Source organism: Hypanus sabinus, chromosome X2, assembly GCF_030144855.1.
Source record: "Hypanus sabinus isolate sHypSab1 chromosome X2, sHypSab1.hap1, whole genome shotgun sequence".
NCBI lineage: Eukaryota > Metazoa > Chordata > Chondrichthyes > Myliobatiformes > Dasyatidae > Hypanus > Hypanus sabinus.
Genome location: NC_082739.1, coordinates 27,163,297 through 27,185,020, shown reverse-complemented (window position 1 = coordinate 27,185,020; position 21,724 = coordinate 27,163,297). Strand labels below are relative to the sequence as shown.

At 37.9% G+C, this 21,724-nt stretch overlaps 1 protein-coding gene across 1 annotated transcript in view; it reads left to right on the top strand.

Annotated features, from left to right (window-relative positions):
* The window catches only part of LOC132385210 (sorting nexin-19-like), a 196,741-nt gene that overhangs the window by 31,311 nt on the left and 143,706 nt on the right, over positions 1-21,724 (top strand). The window contains exon 8 of the mRNA XM_059957124.1: positions 17,656-17,788. Within this exon, the coding sequence (XP_059813107.1) occupies positions 17,656-17,788 (133 nt within the window). The remainder of the gene's footprint in view (positions 1-17,655; positions 17,789-21,724) is intronic.

Genomic DNA, 21,724 nt, shown 5'->3' with positions numbered 1-21,724 from the left:
ATGGACTGTTCCACAAAGCCAACAAAAAGGCAGGCATAACTGGGACCCAAACAGGTGCCTGTGGCTACACCCTTGGTTTGGAGGAAGTGGGAGGAGCCAAAGGAGAAATGATTGAGAGTAAGAACTAATTCCGCTAGACGGAGGAGAGTGATGGTAGAGGGGATTTGGTTAGGTCTGGAATCCAAAAAAAACCGAAGAGCTTCGAGACCATCTCGGTGGGGGATGGAGGTGTATAGGGACTGGACGTCCATGGTGAAAATAAGACGGAGGGGGCCAGGGACCTTAAAATCATTGAAAAAATTCAAAGCATGAGAAGTGTCATGAACATAGGTGGGAAGAGATTGAACAAGGGTGGATAAGACAGTGTCAAGGTATGCAGAAATGAGTTCAGTGGGGCAGGAGCAAACTGAGACAATAGGTCTACCTGGACAAGCAGGTTTGTGGATCTTGGGTAGGAGGTAGAAATGGGAAGTGCGGGGTGTGGGAACTATGAGGTTTGTGGCAGTGGGTGGGAGATCCCCAGAGCTAATAAGGTTGGTAATGGTATAAGAGACAATGGCTTGGTGCTCCTTCGTGGGGTCATGATCAACGGGTGAATAAGATGAGGTATCAGAGAGTTGACGCTGTGCCTCGGCCAGGTAGAGGTCAGTACGCCAGACAATAGCAGCTCCCCCCTTATCAGCAGGTTTTATAGTGAGGTTGGGATTGGTGTGGAGGGAGCGGAGAGCAGAGCGTTCGGAAGGAGTGAGGTTGGAATTGGAACAGGGTGTGGTGAAGTCGAGATAGTTGATGTCCCATTGGCAATTAGCAATAAAGAGATCCAGAGCAGGTAGAAGACCAGAGTGGGATGTCCTTCCAGGTGAGGCGACACTTCACCTGTGAGTCGGCTGGTGTGGTATACTGTGACCGGTGCTCCCGGTGTGGCCTTTTATATATTGGTGAGACCTGACGCAGACTGGGAGACCGTTTCGCGGAACACCTACGCTCGGTCCGCCAGAAAAAGCAGGATTTCCCAGTGGCCACAGATTTTAATTCCACGTCCCATTCCCATTCTGATATGTCTATCCAAGGCCTCTTCTATTGTCAAAATGAATCCAAACTCAGGTTGGAGAAACAACACCTTATATACCGGCTGGGTAGCCTGCAACCTGATGGCATGAACATTGACTTCTCCAACTTCCGTTAATGCCCCTCCTCCCCTTCTTACCCCATCCCTGACATATTTAGTTGTTTGCCTGCTCTCCATCTCCCTCTGGTGCTTCTCCCCACTTTCTTTCTCCTGAGGCCTCCCGTCCCATGATCCTTTCCCTTCTCCAGCTCTGTATCACTTTCACCAATCACCTTTCCAGCTCTTAACTTCATCCCACTCCCTCCAGTCTTCTCTTATCATTTCGCATTTCCCCCTTCCCCCCACTACTTTCAAATCTCTTACTATCTTTCCTTTCGGTTAGTCCTGACGAAGGGTCTCGGCCCGAAACGTCGACAGCATTTCTCCCTGTAGATGCTGCCTAGCCTGCTGTGTTCTACCAGCTTTTTATGTGTGTTGTTTGAATTTTCAGCATCTGCAGATTTCCTCGTGTTTGCTATTTCGATATTTTGCTTTGTTTCCCTTGACTGGTGTCAAGACTGGAACCTGCTATTTCACTGAAAGTGCCAAGTGGTGAAGAAGGGCTGCTTTGCTTTTTATAGGTCAGAACACAGAGTACAAAAGTTGGGAGACTATGATGCAACTTTATAAAAGGTTGGTTAGACTGCACTTAACCCTCCCCACTACTGAGCAAATCTACAAGGAGTGTTGCAATAAAAAAGCAGCATCCATCATCAAGAACCCCACCAGACCATGCTCTTTAATCGCTGCTAACGCCAGGAAGGAGGTACAGGAGCTTCAGGCTTCACACCACCATGTTCAGACACAATTATTACCCTTCAATCATCAGACTTCTGAACCAGTGTGGGTAACTTCACTCACCTCAACTCTGAACTGATACCACATGCTACAGACTTGCTTTCCAAGGACTCAGCAACGCATGTTCTCAGTATCTGTCTGCCTATCTATCTACTATTTATTTATTTTAGCAACTTTACAACTTTATCCTGTCCTCAGTGTTATTTATTTATTTTGCGCATTAATCACTTTTCATTGATTCTGTTGTATTTCTTTGTCCTATTGTAAATGCCTGCAAGAAAATAAATCTCAGGGTTGTATATGGTGACATATGCGTACCTTGATAATAAATTTAGTTTGAACTTTTGTCTGGTTGCCACATTCTAGACTGAAGTGCTTATACTGGAGAGAGTGCAGAGGAGATTCAGCATAATATTGCCTTGATTGAAGGATGTTAATTTGATCTTGGAATAGGTTAAAATTTGCCCCAAAATACCTGCACTGTGTTGTGCTGTATTGTTCTATGTCCTTTGTGAATTATGGGGAAAGGATGGGTTTGTGTTCCCTGGAGTGTAGGAAGCTGAGATCTGTCCTGATAGAAGTATAGAAAATTATTAGGGGCTTAGGTAGAGTAGATACATCAGGATTTTTTTCCTTCTGTGGTGAGGATCCCAAAACCAAAAGGGCACAGGTTTAAAGTGGGAGGAGGGAGTTTCAAAAAGTATTTGAAGAGAGATTGTTATCAGGAACTTGCCACCAAAGAAGTTGGTGATGTTTATACAACACCAGCAGAAGTGGTGGATGAAGATTCAATTTCATTATTTAAGAGAAATTTGGCTAAGTACGGGGAAGGGAGGAGTATGGTCCAGTTGCAGGTCGATGGGACTAAGCAGATTAGGGACTGTAGTTTTGATGGGTTTTGGATCAAGGTCTCTGGGGGCTTTTGCTATTGCTTGTATGGTGGGGGGCGTGGTCAGTGCTTTTACTGGCACGAGTGGGGGGTTTGATACTTTTGCTGCTGCTTCTTTGTAGGGTGAGGGGGTGTTTGGGACATTTATGTTCTATCATTCATTCTATGGGGGTCCCTTGTTTTGTGGATGTCTGTGAAGAGTACGAAGATCAGTATGTATACTGTATGCTTTCTCTTATAGGAACCTAAGTTAATAGTTTTGGCATGGACCAGATAAGCTGAAGGGCCTGTTTCTGTGCTGTAGTGCTCTATGATTACGTCTATGAGACACTTAGAAAGGTATTCTAACGGGCAAGGCATAGAAGGGTATAGATTTAATGTGGACAGACAGGATTAGTGTACTTGGGCAAAAGGTCATTGACGTAGAGGGCCAAAGGGCCAGTTTCTATGCTGTACAATGAGTCTGTTGATATGTTCTGTTCAGAGATCCAGCTCTGCACACATCAACACATGAACCATTAAAATTAATTGGGGAAAGGATAGTGTCCCATTGTGGATCTTCCAGAAATCTGGGTGTTTCTTGTTTTTGAGGTTAAACATGTGACAGCTCATTAATAAGGAAAACATTGTGTGTTACTATTTCGTGATCATTCTTAACAATCTCGTTTGCTTGCTACATGAAATGCCAACACATTCTTTCTCCTCCAGCTGCATTATTGAGAAGGATTTTGGTTTTATTTCTACATATCCTCCACATGGTCCATAACTGACTGTTACAAAACAGGTCTTTGACTCATTGTCTTGAAGCTGTATAGTGCAGAAACAGACCCTTCAGCTCAGTAACTCCAAGTTGACATTTTTTTTGCCCATTTACATTAATCCCGTTTGCCTGCATTCAATGGATGCAACCAGTTAGGATGCACAGAAGAGTGCATCTGTAGAGGTTTGTCAAAGTTTTACTGGCATGCTGAATCTATGCAAGAGAGTAGATGTGCTGTCATTCTTTCTTTGTGATGCCAGCGGTGTGCTGGTTTAGTTGACGTTATGGTGCATTGCACAGGATATGTTGTGCTCGTTAAGCTGTCAACTTTAAAATGAAATTTTAAACCTCTGTTGAACATTGATGTTGAAGATCTTTGGGAACTGTTTCAAAGAAGAGCAAGGAGGTATCTTGTGTAACCCAGCTCTTTGATTAATGCAGTACACACAAAATGTTAGAGGAGCTCATCAGCTGTGAAGATGAATAAACAGTCGACATTTTGGGCAGAAACCCTTGATCAGGACCTGATGAAGGGTCTTGGTTCGAAACATTAGCTGTTTATTTATTTGCATAGATGCTGCCTGACCCGTTGAGTTCCTCCAGCGTTTTGTGTGTGCTGCATTAATAAGTACATGGATTTCTAGCATCATGCTAGGAAGAAGCCATGCTCTCTTCTCACTGCTGAAATTAGGAAGAAGGTACAGGAGCTTCAGGACTCACATCACCAGGTTCAGGAACTGTTATTACCCCTCAACCATCAGGCTCTTGAACCAAAGGGGATAACTTCACTCACCTTCTCTTTCCCCATCACTGAACTGTTCCCACCACCTTAAAAACTCACGTTCAAGGACTCTTCATGTCATGATCTCTATTTATTGCTTATTTCTATCTTTCTTTCTTTTATGTATTTGTACAGTTTGCTGTCTTTTGCACACTGGTTGTCTGCCCAGTTGGTGCAGTCATTCACTGATTCTGTTATTGTTATTGGATTTATTGAGTATTCCTATAAGAAAATGAATCTCAGGGTTGTATACAGTGACATATATGTACTTTGATAATAAATTAACTTTGAATTTTGAACTTTGATCCACAGAATCTTGTGTTTCGTTGTTAATAATGTCGCAAGTTTTCATCAATTTATGTAATGTTAGCATATTGCTATTTGTAGGGGGCAGCCTCATAAAATTGGATGTCACTGCTAGATTTGAGCTAGAAAAACACAATAAAAAAAAACAAAAATCACCCTGTTAAAGCCTAGAATTATTTTTTCAGGTTGCCTTCGGGAGTACCCATAATATACAGATCTCCACTAGGTGGAAGTACAGCACTGTCCATACCAAATTCTGTGTTGACACAGAATGATCTAATTAAAATAAGTGTAGTCATGAAATTTCCTCCATTGTTAGTTATTATACAGGGAGTTTAATAAGTATTTTCAAAGCTAAAGAAAGATTAAAATTGGTCTTTATTTAAAAAAAAACTTGTTTTAACACTTTTTGTTTCCACTGTCCAATGGTAACTACACTCGGAGGACACTTTTATTAGGTACTTCCTGTACCTAGTAAAGTGGTCACTGAGTGTATGTTCATGGTCGTCAGCTGCTGTAGCCTATCCTTTTCAAAGTTTTGAGTGTTCAGAGAGGCTCTCCTGCACACCACGGTTGTAATATGTGGCTACTTGATTTACTGTTGCCTCCCCGTCAGCTTGAACCAGTCTGGCCATTCTCCTCTAACCTCTCTAATTAAGAAGGTGATTTTGCTCACAGAACTGTCACTCTCTAGATTTTATTTGAACCATTCTCTGTAACTTTGGAGACTTGTCTGTGAGAATCCCAGGAGATCAACAGTTTCTGAGATGCTTAAACCACTCCATCTGGCACCAACAATCATTCCACGGTCAAAAACACTTAGAATACATTTCTTTCCCATTCTGATGTTTGGTCTGAACAGCAACTGAACCTCTTGACCATGGCTGCATGTTTTTAATGCATTGAGTTGCTGCTACATGATTGGTTGATCAAATACTTGCATTAATGAGCAAGTGTACCTAATAAAGTGGCCACTAAGTTTAGGTTGTTACTGCTTGTAAAAACATTTAGAGTAAAGTGTTTTGCTGACAAAATCTACTTGAAATTTTCCTCCATCTTCATTTTTTGGTGATTCATTTGTAGAATTTATGAGCCCCCTGAGAGAGGTACGGAGTTCACAGATGACGGCTGTGACTTTAAAATTTATCACCAATATGAGAGGTAGCAGGAAACTGGTAATAAAAATTAATGCGGACTACACCCAGTGAATTTGTTTAATTTGTTACTAGTCAGTTTAAAACATCAATGTGCTTGCATGGAAAATCCTTCAAAATGTAGTGGATATGGTCCGGTCTATCACAGGTAAAGCCCTCCCCAGTATTGAGCACATCTACATGAAATGCTGTTGTTGGAAAGCAGCATCCATCATCAGGAATCCTCACCATGCTCTTCTCTTGCTGCTGCCATCAGGAAGGAGCATCAGGACTCACACCACCAGGTTCAGGAACAGTTGTTACCCCTCAACCATCAGGTTCTTGAACCAGAGAGGATAACTTCACTTGCCTCACAGCCTATGGGCTCAGTTTAAAGGACTCGTTATCTCATGTTCTCAGTATTTATTGGTTGCTTGTCTATTTGTTTATTTATTTATTATTTTTTCATTTTTGTATTTGTGCAATTTGTTGTCTTTTGCACACTTTTTGTCCACCCTGTTGGTGTGGTCTTTCATTGATTCTATTATGGTTATTTAGTGAATGTGCCTCCAAGAAAATGAATCTCAGGGTTGGATATGGTGACATGCATGTACTTTGATAATAAATTTATTTGAAATTTTTGAAGATCACCACACTACTGCCTGAAAGCAATCAGATTATATCCTGTTGTGACTGTATGTGCTATTGTAACTATATGTGCTTTTTGTGACTGTAGGTACTGTGTTTTGCACCTTGGCACCCGGAGGAATTATGTTTCATTTAGGTATACATGGTTGAATGATAATTAAACTTACTGTTTTAATTCATTGGTCATAAATGTATTATTAGAACAATATGTTTATTGTATCTAGAGTTAGATTTAGAAAATTTCTATAAAAAAAACATGTATTTTATAGTTCTTCATCATGATCTTGGGTTCCAAATAGTTTTACAATGGGCTGGACTGTATTGGATCCAATTTACCATTGTTACCTTGAGCCACATGGAGAGGGTCAACTGCATCCTCTGAAGAGGCTGTCTGTGCTGTAAGTGGTGAAGAAACCTCAGGAGGTGGATCCTTTTTACCCTGATCTCACATCGCCGATTGCCTTTTTGTGGCTAAGATTTTCGAAATATGTAAAAATTCCCCCCCATGAAGACATTTATAAATAGTTCAAATAGACTGGAGTAGATAAAAAAAAATCTTACCAAATTATAAGGTTCAAATTTTAAAATACAAGAAATTAATTACCATGTTAGACTGAAGTAAAGAAAGACAAATCACTTACATTAACTCTTTTTTGGTTAAGGTATGTGACCCAATAAAATAAGTCAGGTACACCAGACATTTTGCAGATGCTGGAAATCCAGGGCAACACACACAAAATGCTGGAGAAACTCAGCAGGTCAGGTAGCATCAAATAGTTAATGTTTCTCAGCCCAATGTGTGGGTAGTTTATTCCCCTCCGTAGATGCTGTCTGACTTGCTGAGTTCCTCCAGAATTTTTGTGTGTTAAAGTAAAATGGTTTGTACTGTTTATGCCAACACTCCCTGATGTAAAAAAATATGAGAGATGAGATGCAAAGTGTACCTGCATTTGAAGTGACCTCCGCTTTTTAAAGACAAAGTACAAAGTACATTTTATTGTCAAAGTATGTATAGATTATACAACCTTGAGATTCTTTTTCTTAATGGTAATTTTCTTAATTTAATTTTTCTTTTTCTTGTTTCTCACAAAACAAGAAACCTGAAAGAATGAGCGGAAACGGGGGTGGGGGGGAGGGTGCTTTTAAAGTTTATCGAAGTCAGAGAAAGTAAGGATTTGGTAACAAAAAGTTACTTTATAGCCTGCTGTATCAGTCTGTGATTTTTAAATATCTGTTTAATATTCCATCTGAAAGTTGCAGTAAGAATCAGTGGAGAGGATGTGCTCAAAGTTCAAAGTACTTGCATGTCACCATATACTGCCCTGAAATTCATTTTCTTGCAAGCATTCACACTAATTGGTGGCAGGGTGGAGATAGGTTTCTACCAAAGGAAGTGTAAGATGCTCCTTTCCTCCACAAGTCTGAGGTCACCTTTGTAAGTTGTGACCCATCGGGCGGCCAAGCAGGTGGGACATGAAGTCGTATGAGTAGCTGGTGCAAATGACAAGTCCTGGTTAAGTGGCCACTGTTACCTGGCAGATGATCTCTGAAGAGTATTGATAATGGCTGTGGTCACCCATCTTGTAAAGACACTGACCAGAAGAAGGAAATAGCAAACCACTTCTGTTTTTATAATAAAAAAAAATTGCCAATAACAATCATGGTCAAGAAAGGATGATGATTGCCTACGTTATTTGACAGGCACATAATGAACAAACAATTCACACTTAATACAAATAAACACTGTAGAAACAATGAAAAATTGCACAAAACAAAGATGGACAGTGTGTAAATACATATAAGAAAAAAAATCAAGATGATAAAAAATAAGTAATAAATATTACGTACTTAAATTATAATGACCTTGAAAGTGAATTTATAGGTTGTGGAATCAGTTCAGTATTAAGTTGAGTGAGGTTATCCGCTCTGGTGTAGGAGCCTGGTGTAATAGCTGTTCCTGAACCTGAGGCTCCTGTACCAGTATCGAAGAGACCTTCAAAAGGTGATGCCTTAAAAAGGTGACAACGGTCATGAAGGATCCCCATCACCCAGGACATGTTCTCTTCTCATTGCTACCATCCAGGAGGAGGTACAAGAGCCTGAAGATACATACTTAATGATTCAGGAACAGCTTCTTCCTCTCCACCTTCAGATTTCTGAATGGACAATGAATTCAAGAACACTACTTGACAATTTTTTTTCTTTCTCTCTTTTTGCGCTACTTATTTAATTTATTTTTATATATACTTTTATATTTTTTCATGATTATGTTTTGCAATGTACTGCTGTCGGGGGGGAAAAAAAAAACATTTCATGATTAATGCCGGTGATATTAAAGGTGATTCTGACTCTAATTCCTGATGACAGCAGCAAGAAGAGAGCATTGTGCCCTGTTCCACACAGGGATTTGACTAACACATTTCTTAATTAGAACCAAGAACAGTTTAACTTGACTACTCTACAAAATGTAACCTGACATGAAAGAAATTCTGATTTCGACACATGACACTTTACACTTTCATAACTTTAATAAATCCTAATCTGGACAAGGACCATAAAATACATTCCAAGTGCATCTCTATAACTGTTGCTGCATTTTTACAATTTCCATTGGTTTCGGGTGAGCCAGCTGATCCTTTAACTCACAAGAAGCATAAAGCCAATCAGAGTTTTGTACTCTTTTATTTTAATCCTTTTCTGTTTATTCATGCTAAACCAACTGGTCATCTATGAGAGCATGAGTTTGTCTGAAAGTCATAAATTAGGAAAGGTCTGTCAATAACTTTGTTTCTAAGATATTCCTTTTGTTGATCCTCTGTTCTTTCTGTGCTGTGAGTTCCTCATGATGTCATTGGCAAATCAAGTCCCAACTTTGAAATATATTGGTTATTTGTGCCTATATTACACAATAACTTTGCATTACATCCTTCACAAGTAAATTCAGTATTTCATTAGATTAGATTAACTTTATTTGTCACATGAGAGGCAGTGATCGTGCAGATAGTCCAGACTTTTTCCCAGGGCTGAAATGGTTGTTACAAGAGGACACAGGTTTAAGGTGCTGGAGAGTAGGTACAGAGGAAATGTCAGGGGTAAGTTTTTTACTCAGAGAGTGGTGAGTGCGTAGAATGGGCTGCCGGCAACGGTGGTGGAGGCAGATACAATAGGGTCTCTTAAGAGACTTTTAGATAGGTACATGGAGCTTAGAAAAATAGAGGGCTATAGGTAAGCCTAGTAATTTCTAAGATAGGGACATGTTTGGCACAACTTTGTGGGCCGAAGTGCCTGTATTGTGCTGTAGGTTTTCTAGGTTTCTATGTACAGTCAGCCCTCCTTATCTGCGAGTTCCATATGCGTGAATTCAACCAACCACGAATTGAGAAAACCCAGAAGTGCTCTTCCAGCACTTGTTGTTCGAGCATATAGAGACTTTTTTTCTTGTCATTATTCCCTAAACAATGCAATATAACAACTATTTTACATAGCATTTACATTGTATTAGGTATTATAAGTAACCTGGAGATGATTTAAAGTATACGGGAGGATGTGCGTAAGTTATCGTGGATCAGGATCCAAAAAAAAATTGGAAGTTCTCTTACTAAACAAGTCGGAACAGGTACATCCGGTGTTATTTAGCATCAGTTAGTCAAACGTTTGTCTTAGTATATAGTATATATCTTACCTTTCTATGCATATAAAACACTTAAGAACATATGTTTCAGCGCCGGGCTTAGCAACAGAAGTTCCTGAGTTCGATCCAGTGACAGGTCGCTCCCGAGCCCGCTCTCCATCTGTGTCTGGTTGATGTGGAGGATCAAAAACTCAAAACCCCAAAACGCAATACTTAAACCACTGCATTGCTTAGTAATAATTGTAGCTTTCATCGGGGCAGGGCCTTTCTCACTTTATCCTTTAAAATTATTCCGACTGTTGGAGGTCTCAAGATGGCGCTTATGGAGTAAACCGCTTTTGGCTTTGCTCCAAACCTTTTACGTCTTTTTAACCTACAAACACCCCTTAAATGATCTTTTTTTACTTATTCTAAAGGGGTTTAAATATATAGAATTTTTCTTTTTAACTATTCGATCTATTTTCAACTCGCTGAAATGTCTAAAGCAAAAGAATCGAAACAGAGGAAAGAACCGATAACTTTAGAAACTATTGTAAAGCTTATAGAAGATAAATTTGCGGGTCTGGAGAGAAAAATTACCGAACAGCTTTTTGCGTTTGATGAGCGTTTAAAATCATTCGAAGGAGAACTTAAAACGCTTTCACTGGAACTACAAAAATAACAAGCAAGTATTTTGGTACTTGAAGAAGCCGCTTGGAAGAAAGAACATATTATCGAAACTTTGAAACAAGAGCAAGCTTCGACTTCTCAACGGATGGATCGTTATAAATCTAAAATTATTGATCTTGAAAATCGCTCTCGAAGACAACATCTTCGGCTAATTGGGATTCCGGAAAAGTTTGAGAGCGGTGATCTTACCGCTATCTTTTCTAAACTTCTAATGGATGTTTTCGGTTCAGAAGTTCTGGACTCTCCTCCAATAATCGATCGTGCACTGTGTCTCTCGCTATCATTCTGATTCAGACAAACCATGGCATGTAATTCTCCAGATCCATTACCCTCATATCAAAGAGCGACTGATTCAAGCCGCTCGGAAAAAGGGTACGATTAACTTTCAAGAATTCAAATTTCATATTTTGGAAGATTATAGCCCTGAAGTTTTAAGGGCAAGAATGGCTTTTAGACCGGTTATGTCTAAATTTCACCAGGAAGGCTACAAGCAAGCGCTGTTATTTCCAGCACATTTGAGAGTTACTTCTGAAGACGGGGCTATTCGGCTGTTTAAATCTCCAGCGGATGCTCAAAGTTTTTTGGATCAATGACACTCTATCGCAGTGACTAATGTAATAATTAGTCTATAAATTTCGATCTCTTACAGAATGATGTTTTTTTTTAGGTATGGCTGACATGTATTTTTTATATATTGTAAAATTCTGATTTTATTATTTTTTTATATTATACTAATCTATTAACCTTGAAAATAACTGATTAAGGTTCCTTTTTTAAAGTTTGTATAAGTTTTTTTTATATTTTTAACATTTAAAAAGTAAGATTTTTAAAAAAAAAATAATAAAATGGCGTTTCTTCTTCCCGACAGACTTTAGTTCTTGGAACGTCATATCCGTTTTGATGAGTTTGAAAATTTTAAACTCTCATTTAAAATACTAATTTAGTAGTATTTATTTATGGGTTTTATCAATTTAATTTTTTTAACCCTTTTGTTATATATATAATACTAATTTTATATTTTAACTTTTGTTATATTAATCCTTTCTTATAATATGGGTTGTTTGTATTTTTTTCAATTTTTTTTGTCTGAGTTGCCGTCTTGAGACACGGGGGTAATTTTAGTATTAGATTGCCTGCTTGCCTTTTTTTGGCTTTTTTCTGGGGTTTCAAGGGTGGAGGGAGGGGGATTTTTCTTTTTCTTTTTTTTCTATTTGCTTGCTTTTTGCATAGTTTTATTTCATGGGCCTATATGAAACTACAAAAATGGTTGCAGTGCTGTGACTTCCGGTTTCTCCTTGAACTCACTTCCTTCTTCCGGGTCCATGAGTTCACTTTTTTTTTAAACTTATGTGTTAACTGCAATAAATATTGTCAATATGGATAGGATTATTAATTTTGTTTCTTGGAATACTAATGGTTTAAATCATCCGATCAAACGGAAAAAAATATTCAAAGTATTCCATAGAATGAATGCTAATGTTATTTTTGTGCAGGAGACTCATGTAAGGAAGGTGGATAGTCAACGTTTTTTTAGGTTTTGGAAGGGCCAACAGTATCACGCAAATTCGCAAGCCAAAGTAAGAGGTGTTTCTATTTTTATAGACTCATCAACTTCTTTTATACATCATGAAACAATTTCAGATCCACAAGGTAGATTTTTGATTATTACTGGTCTACTTTTCAATCAAAAAGTTGTTTTAGTTAACGTTTATGCTCCAAATACTGATTGTCCTGAATTTTTTAAATGCTTATTTACGTCCTTTCCTAATCTGAATCAATATAGACTGATAATGGGTGGGGATTTTAACTGTTGTTTAAACCCTGTGATGGATAGATCCAAGCCTACCCAAACTCTTCCGAATAAATCGGCTTCTCTTATTAACTCTTTTATGATTGATTCAGCTATTTGTGAAATTTGGCGTTTTCTACACCCTAATGATAAAGAGTTTTCATACTTTTCCCATGTTTATTATAATTACTCAAGAATTGATTACTTTTTCATTGATCACCATTTACTCACAGATGTTACTGATTGTAAATATGACTGTATTACCATATCTGATCATGCACCTCTGAAGTTATCTATTAAAATAACAGATTCGTATATCAATAGTAAATTTTGGAGGTTTAATCCTATTTTATTGCAGGATTTAGACTTTGTTAACTTTATTAAACAACAAATTGATTTGTTTTTTGCAACAAATTCTACAGTAGAGATCTCTAGTGGAATTTTGTGGGATACTTTTAAAGCATATATTCGTGGACAGATTATTTCATACTCTGCTGGAGTTAGGAAACGAACTAATTCTAAAATATTAACATTAGTTGATAAAATCAAAGCAATTGATAAAATTTATTCAATGACTCCTAGTAAAGAACTTTATAAAGAAAGAGTGGAACTTCAAATGGAACATAGTTTATTATTATCCTCTTCGATTGAAAGTCAGTTAATTAAATCAAAAACTCAATTCTATATGCATGGAGATAAGTCTGGTAAATTATTGGCTAACCAATTGAAAATTGTTTCGGATAAACGACAGATTACTAGAATTCGTAAACAAGATGGTACTCTGACGATCGATCACAAAGAGATAAATAGAGCCTTTGAAGGTTTTTATAACTCCTTATATCAATCAGAATTCACTAAGGACTCTTCTATAATAAATGAATTTTTAAGGAAATTGAATATTCCAAAAGTAACTGTTGAGGATAATGTAATTTTAGATACACCTATTACGGAATCTGAAATAGAAAAGGCTATTTCTTTAATGAATTCTGGTAAAGTTTCTGGTCCAGATGGTTTTCCTGTAGAATTTTTTAAATCTTTTTCTTCTATACTTTCTCCTTGGCTTTGTAAAATTTTTGAGGATGTATTAAGTGTAGGTAAACTACCACAATCTTTTTATGAAGCTTCTATTTCTTTAATTCTTAAAAAAGATAAAGACCCTACTGAATGTGCATCCTATCGACCTATATCCTTACTAAATACGGATTTTAAGATTTTCAGTAAAATTTTGGCTATTAGATTAGAAAATATATTACCTCGAATTATTTCTGAAGATCAGACTGGATTTATTAAAAATCGCTATTCATCTTTTAACATTAGAAAATTAATTAATATTATTTATACTTCTTCATCTAAAATACCAGAATGTGTTATTTCTTTAGATGCTGAAAAAGCATTTGACAGAGTTGAATGGCCATATTTATTTACTACAATGCAACAATTTAATTTTAGTTCAAAATTTATATCATGGATTAAATTAATATACCATAAACCTTTAGCTTCGGTTTTTACCAATAATCAAAGATCCCCTTTTTTTCAGCTATTTCGTGGTACAAGGCAAGGTTGCCCTTTAAGTCCTTTACTATTTGACATTGCTTTAGAACCGTTGGCTATAGCTATTCGTGAATCACCTAATATTCTGGGTATTACCCGTGGGGAGAGGACGTATAAAGTATCATTGTACGCTGATGATTTGTTATTATATATATCTGACCCTGAAAAATCTATCCCTGCTATTTCGTCTTTGCTTGCTCAATTTAGTAATTTTTCTGGTTATAAATTGAATTTTAACAAGAGTGAACTATTTCCATTAAATATGTAAGTTCCAATTTATAAACATTTACCATATAAAATTGTTACAGATCATTTTACTTACCTAGGTATTAAAATTACTAAAAAAACATAAAGATCTATTTAAAGTTAACTTTTTACCTTTAATTGATCAAATTAAGCAACTTGCTATTAGGTGGTCTCCACTATCTTTGTCATTGGTTGGTAGAGTTAATGCTATTAAGATGATGATACTACCTAAATTCTTATATTTATTTCAAACATTACCAATTTTTATTCCTAAAGCTTTTTTTGATACTATTGACTCTAAAATATCTTTTTACTTGTGGCAGAACAAAAATCCTAGATGGGGTAAAAAATATTTACAGAAGCCTAAGAAGGAGGGTGGCTTGGCTTTACCAAACTTAAGATTTTACTATTGGGCAGTCAATATACGGTATTTAATATTCTGGACACAAGAATGGACTATAGCTACTTGCCCACAATGGGTAAATTTGGAATGTAAATCTGTGCAAGATTTTTCATTGATTTCAATCTTAGGATCTTCACTTCCTTTTTCTTTATTCAAATTGAATAAACAGATAACTAATCCTATAGTCAGATATACATTACGAATTTGGTTTCAATTTCGTAAATTTTTTGATTTGAATAAATTTATTTTATCATGTCCTATAACATCTGATTATTTTTTTCGGCCTTCATCTATGGATCAAGCTTTTCTTTTATGGAAAACAAAAGGTATAACATGTTTTCGTGATCTGTTTCTGGACGATAACATTATGTCCTTTGAACAGCTATCTAATAAATATAATTTACCTAAAATCCATTTTTTTTAGATATTTGCAAGTTAGAAATTTTTTGTATAATGAGTTACAGTCTTTTTCGAAAGAATGTCCATTGGACATTACAGATAGAATTTTAGCTCTTAATCCTTATCAAAAGGGTTTAGTAGCCATCATTTATAAGGTGATCATGAATTTACAGTTAGATGTATCAGAAAAAATTAAGAAGGAATGGCAAGAAGAGTTGCATTGTCCTATATCTACTGAGCAATGGGAAAAAATTTTATTATTGGTAAATTCGTCCTCTATTTGTGCTAAACATGCCCTAATACAATTTAAGGTTGTACATAGAGCTCATATGTCTAAGGATAAACTGGCTCGATTTTATTCTCATCTTAACTCAACCTGTGATAGATGTCATTCTGATGTTGCTTCATTGACTCATATGTTCTGGTCTTGTCCTTGTTTACAAAATTATTGGAAAGATATCTTCAGTATTATTTCAAAAGTCTTAAATATTAATTTTCAACCGCATCCTTTTACTGCAATTTTCGGTTTACCAATAACGGATAATAATCGTTTATCTGCTTCATCTCAACGAATGATTGCATTTGTTACATTAATGGCTAGAAGATCTATTTTATTGAATTGGAAAGAAATTAATCCTCCAACTGTATTTCAGTGGTTTTCTCAAACTATTTCTTGTTTGAGTTTAGAAAAAATTAGAAGTGTGGTTTTTGAACCTTTAGTGAAATTTGGAGACCTTTTATTCAACATTTTCACATGAGTTGAATTGTCTTTTCCTAAACCTTACTTATATTATCCTTAATCAATTGGATGGAGGTTCGGAGTTATTGGCACTACTGTATATGTACTTAATATTATTCAATGGCCCATGTTGGTTAGTGTTTTTTTTTGTTTTTTTTTCTCTTTTCTTTGGGGGTTTTTCTTTTTTTTCTCTTTTTACTTCTTTGTTCATTATTGTTCTGGGTTTGAGAGGTTATATATTTTTATTATTACATATCTGAATGTCTATTTAAACTATTATGTACTCTCAAACATTTTGTATTCATGTTTCATTTATGTTTGTTTAAAACTAATAAAAAGATTCAAAAAAAATTGTTCCGGCTGTTGACCAACTGCAGCCTAACGCTTTTCCAGTGACCGATAGCGTTTCACCTCTTTCCAATTGCTTTATTATTTCCACTTTATTTTCGATCGTGATTATTTTTGTGAACAGAAACACTGCGGATCCTAATGTCCACGGCACTGAGACAAATTAAATAAGGTCTGGGGTTCCGCTGTGTCCTAAGATCCACCGCATTGCAACATATTGAATAAGGGACTTGAGCATCCTCGTTTTTTGGTATCCGCGAGGGGTCCCAGAACCAATCCCTTGCGGATAAGGAGGGTCGACTGTACATTGAAACATACAGTGAACAGTACCGCCCTGTGCCAAGGACCAGCAAAGTTCAAGAATTGAGCTAGAGACAGTTTTCGAGTAACTTTTCGCTATGTCTTTATAACGAACAATATTTACCTCTTGAGTGGATCAATCATATGCGCATTCATTTTACTTGCTGCAAAGGAAGACTAGCACCACGTGAGCTGGTGATAGCTTCAGGAAAACAGACAGCAGTCACTCCTTTATACTCAAGTGAATGCTACTGTGCATCAGTTCAAGGTCAGGGTGTATTCCATTTGCCTGCTTAATCAGTATACTTGGCATTCTTCTGGAAATGCATCTGCTTGTCTTTCTACAGTTTGTCATATACTCAAGGTCAATCTGCATCATGTTGCACGAACACCATTAGCAAAGCACTCTGGTGCGATCCACATTCCATTTTATTGCTGACAAAAATGCAATTCTTTACTAGATAGATAGATAATTTATTGATCCCAAGGGAAATTATAGTGTCACAGTAGCATTACGAGTGCACAGATATGCAAATATTAGAAGAGCAGTAAGAAAGAATAAAAAATTAGTTACCTCAAACAGTCTAACAGGAGAGGGGTTCATCACTTCCCAGGCTATAGGTTGACTCCTTTTAGAGCCCAAGGGCGAGGGTAAGAATGACCTCATAGTGCTCTTTGGAACAGCGTACTACAAATGAAGTACATTTTCACACAGTCCACAAACGTCACCATGCTTCCAGAGCCAACTTAGCATGCCTGCATCTCACTAATCCTAATGTGGGAGGAAACCCATGTGGTCACAGGGAAAATGTACAGGGTGGGAATTGAACCCCGATCAGTAATTGCTGGCGTAAAGCATTGCGCTAACTACTATGCTACCATGCCACCCTACAAACAGACCTCAAAATTACTAAAGCAGAAATTCAAAAAACTGATGATGCTAGAGTCTGGAACAACAAGCAATCTGCAGGAAGAACTCTCAATGCTGTTCAACCACCGAGTTCCTCCAGTAGCTTGTTTGTTGCTACAAAGTCATTAAATGTGATTATTATATATAGGCTATGAATGCTTCCTGAGGCGCACATTATAGTGAAAAATCTGAATTTTGGATTTTTTTTTATTGAACATGGTGCTTGTTTCTATTTCCATTATGACAGAGGGGTCTGAAACAGTCTTGGCAGATGTTGCACTTGATCTTGTCTGCTTGTTGATGAAGAACCACTGGAACTGGCTGTGTACTGAGAACATGCAGAAGCTCATTCGGCTGCTGTGTGGGACCCTGATAGAAAGGTCAGTGAACCAGTTCATAGCTGAAATACGAACACAGGAGATTCTGCAGATTTTGTAAATCAACCAGGACAATGTACGAAATGAATCACATTTTATGCAAGTGTGAAGCATTTGTGTCTAAGGGGAGAGGCAAAGTCTCAATCATGCTTAAAACCTTTGTCTATACAGTGGAATATGTGTATTGCTGAATGCAGGGTTTAATATTTAATGACTAACTTTATGCCAAACTCTTCCATAATTCATGAATCAGAAAAATTACCAAAGCAACACACACAAAATGCTAGAGGAGTTCAGCAGGTCAGGCAGCGTCGATGGAGATAGGCTAAGACGAGACCCTTCACCAGGAATGGAAAGCAAGGAGGAAGATTCCAGAATAAGAAGGTGGAGGGAAGGGGAAGGAGTACAGCCTGGCAGTTGATAGGTGAGACTAGCTGAGGGAGAAGGTGAGTGGGTGGGGAGTGGAACTCTATGAATAGCGATGGCAACATGCAGGTCTGACACCAGCTCTTGTATCACAGGGTCAGGGTGTAAAGCTGAGAGCTGCTTGAGCAAAGGCAACATTGGTCTCATTGCTACAAAGATGTAAGAAGCTGGGAGGTGATAAGTGGAAGAGGCAAAAGTCTGAAGAAGAGGAATCTAATAGGAGAGGGCAGTAGATCATGGGAGAAGGGGAAGGATGAGAGGCGAGGAGGGTGGTGTTTGGCTGGTGAGGAGAAGAGAAGGGGTTAGGAGGGGAGCCAGAATGGGGAATGGAAAAAGAGAAGAGGGGGAGAATTTGGCAGAAGTTACAGAAATCGATGTTCATGCCGTCAGGTTGGAGGCTACCGGGATGGAATATGAGATGTTGCTCCTCCAGCTGGAATATGGCCTCATCGTGGCAGTATGGGAGGCTACGTTTACTCACTGGAAAATGTTGCCTGTTGCAGACAATGTGAAGATGCTCAACAAAGCAGTCCCTCTATCTGTGTTGGGTCTCATTGACATAGAAGTGACCGCACCAAGAACACTGGATACAGAAGATGACCATAGAACATTACAGCACAGAAACACCCTTTTGACCCTTCTTGGCTGTGCTGAACCATTTTTCTGCCGAGTCCCACTGACCTGCACCTGGCCCATATCCCTCTCATCCATGTACCTGTCCAAGTTTTTCTTAAATGTTAAAAGTGAGCCCGCATTTACCACTTCATCTGGCAGCTCATTCCACACTCCCACCACTCTCTGTGTGAAGAAGCCCCCCCCCCCCAATGTTCCCTTTAAACTTTTCCCCCTTCACCCTTAACCCATGTTTTTTTCTCCCCTAGCCTCACTGGAAAAAGCCTGTTTGCATTCACTCTATCTATACTCATCATAATTTTATACACCTCTATCAAATCTCCCCTCATTCTTCTACACTCCAGGGAATAAAGTCCTTACCTATTCAACCTTTCTCTGTAACTCAGTTTCTCAAATCCTGGCAACGTCCTTGTAAACCTTCTCTGCACTCTTTCAACCTTATTAATATCCTTCCTGTAATTAGGTGACCAAAACTGCACACAATACTCCAAATTCGGCCTCACCAATGCCTTATACAACCTCACCATTACATTCCAACTCTTATACTCAGTACTTTGATTTATAAAGGCCAACATACCAAAAGCTCTCTTTACTACCCTTATCTACCTGTGACGCCACTTTTAGGGAATTTTGTATCTGTATTCCCAGATCCCTCTGTTCTACTGCACTCCTCAGTGCCCTACCATTTACCTTGTATGTTCTATCTTGGTTTTTCCTTCCAAAGTGCAACACCTCACACTTGTCTGTATTAAACGTCATCTGCCATTTTTCAGCCCATTTGTCCTGCTGGTCCAAAGCCCTCTGCAAGCTTTGAAAACCTTCCTCACTGTCCACTACACCTCCAATCTTTGTATCATCAGCAAATTTGCTGATCCAATTTACCACATTATCATCCAGATCATTGATATAGATGACAAATAACAATGGACCCAACACTGATCCCTGTCTACCACTCTCTGACTTCTCTCATTGAGCCAATATCTAATTCAATTTACTACCTCACCATGGATACCTAGCGAATGAATCTTCCTAACTAACCTCCCATGCGGAACCTCATCAAAGGCCTTACTGAAGTCCACATAGACACCATCCACTTGCCTTGTAACCTCCTCGAAAACTCTAATAGATTGTTAAACATGATCTACAACGTACAAAGCCATGTTAACTCTCCCTAATAAGTCCCTGTCTATCTAAACACTTGTAGATCCTTTCTCTTAGTACTCCTTCCAATAATTTACCTACCACCGACATCAAACTTACTGGCCTATAGTTTCCGGAATTACTTTTAGAGCCTTTTTTAAAGAATGGAACAACATGAGCTATCCTCCAATCCTCTGGCATCTCACCCGTAGATGCCGACATTTTAAATATATCTGCCAGGGCCCCTGCAGTTTCAGCACTAGTCTCCTTCAAGGTCCGAGGGAATACCCTGTCAGGTCCTGGGGATTTATCTACTCTGATTTGCCTCAAGAGAGCAAGCACCTCCTCCCCTTCAATCTGTATCGGTTCCATGACCTCACTACTTGTTTATATCTGAAGTTCCATGCCATCTCCTGTTGACCTGATGTTAAGTAAATCAAGACTATTGTCTCAGTAACTCACAGGGAAAATGGTTTGACAATTATGCACCAAAAAGACTAGTGATTAAGCAAACCAACTAATGGGACTTTTCAAAAGAATTCCTGAACAAACATGATGGTGAATGGAGTGACAAAACAAATGAAATGTGTGAATCTCCCTCCTATCTGAATATCGATTTCTCCAACTTCTAGTAACTTTCCATCCTGCCTTCTCTTTTTTCCATTCTGGCTCCCCTTTTCCTCCTCCTCTTCTCACCTGCCTCTGGTGCCCCACCTTCTTCCCTTCCTCCTGAGGCCAACTCTCCTGTCCTATCAGATTCCTTCCTCTTCAGGCTTTTTCCACCTCTCACCTCAATTCAACCCGTCCACCTTCCTCCTCATCTGGTTTCACCTATCATCTGCTCCTCTCCTCCTTATTCTTGCATCTTACCCCTTCCTTCCCAGTCCTGATGAAGGGTCTCTGGTCTGTTTATTCCCCTCCATTGAAGCTGTCTGACCTACTGAGTTCCTTCACTATTGTGTGTGTGTTGCTCTGGATTTCCAGCATCTGCAGAATCTCATGTCCCTCATATTAGGATATTTTCTCAGTGTATTAACTAAATATGAGAATTAGTAATTTTGCAGAAGATAATTTAAATTGAATAAATACAGCAGCTCCAAAATTGGCAGTGATTGTTATTTGGTCTAGATAATTATGTTGCAAATATTGAAACACCAATAAAAATCAAGAATAGAGTGAAGCTGGCTGCTGCCTTTCAATTATATTATGATAAAGATGCAAATATAAAGTGCCTTTGGAGAGAGAAGGCATTGAGACAGAGGTGAGTACATTTTTTCTCCAAGCATGAAGCTCAAATACAATTAAACTATTAGAAAAAAAGTTTGTTTTTAAAATGTATGCATTTATTTTTGTGATGTTTAATTCAAAACCACAAAGAAGCACAGTTTTTTTCCCCCCTAGCTAACCAAGGTGTCTCTTTTACAATTGGTCTTTAGAAATGGTAATTTGATAAAGTGCTTTATTTACAGTAAATGTCTCCTGGGAAGTGCATAAGCTTATTGAAAAATAATTTATAATTTATCTTGTATAAATACTACTACTAATCTGTCATAATTTATCTTGTATATATGCTACTACTAAACAATTATTCAGTAACACAAGTGAGTTACAGTAGTTGAGAACCTAAACTGAAGCAATTCTTTAATTTGAGTATTTGATTTTAATTCGTATGGGTGGACTTATTACTAAAAGTATTTTGCATCCCAACACAAAGTCCTCTACATGAAGTGAAAGTGTAAG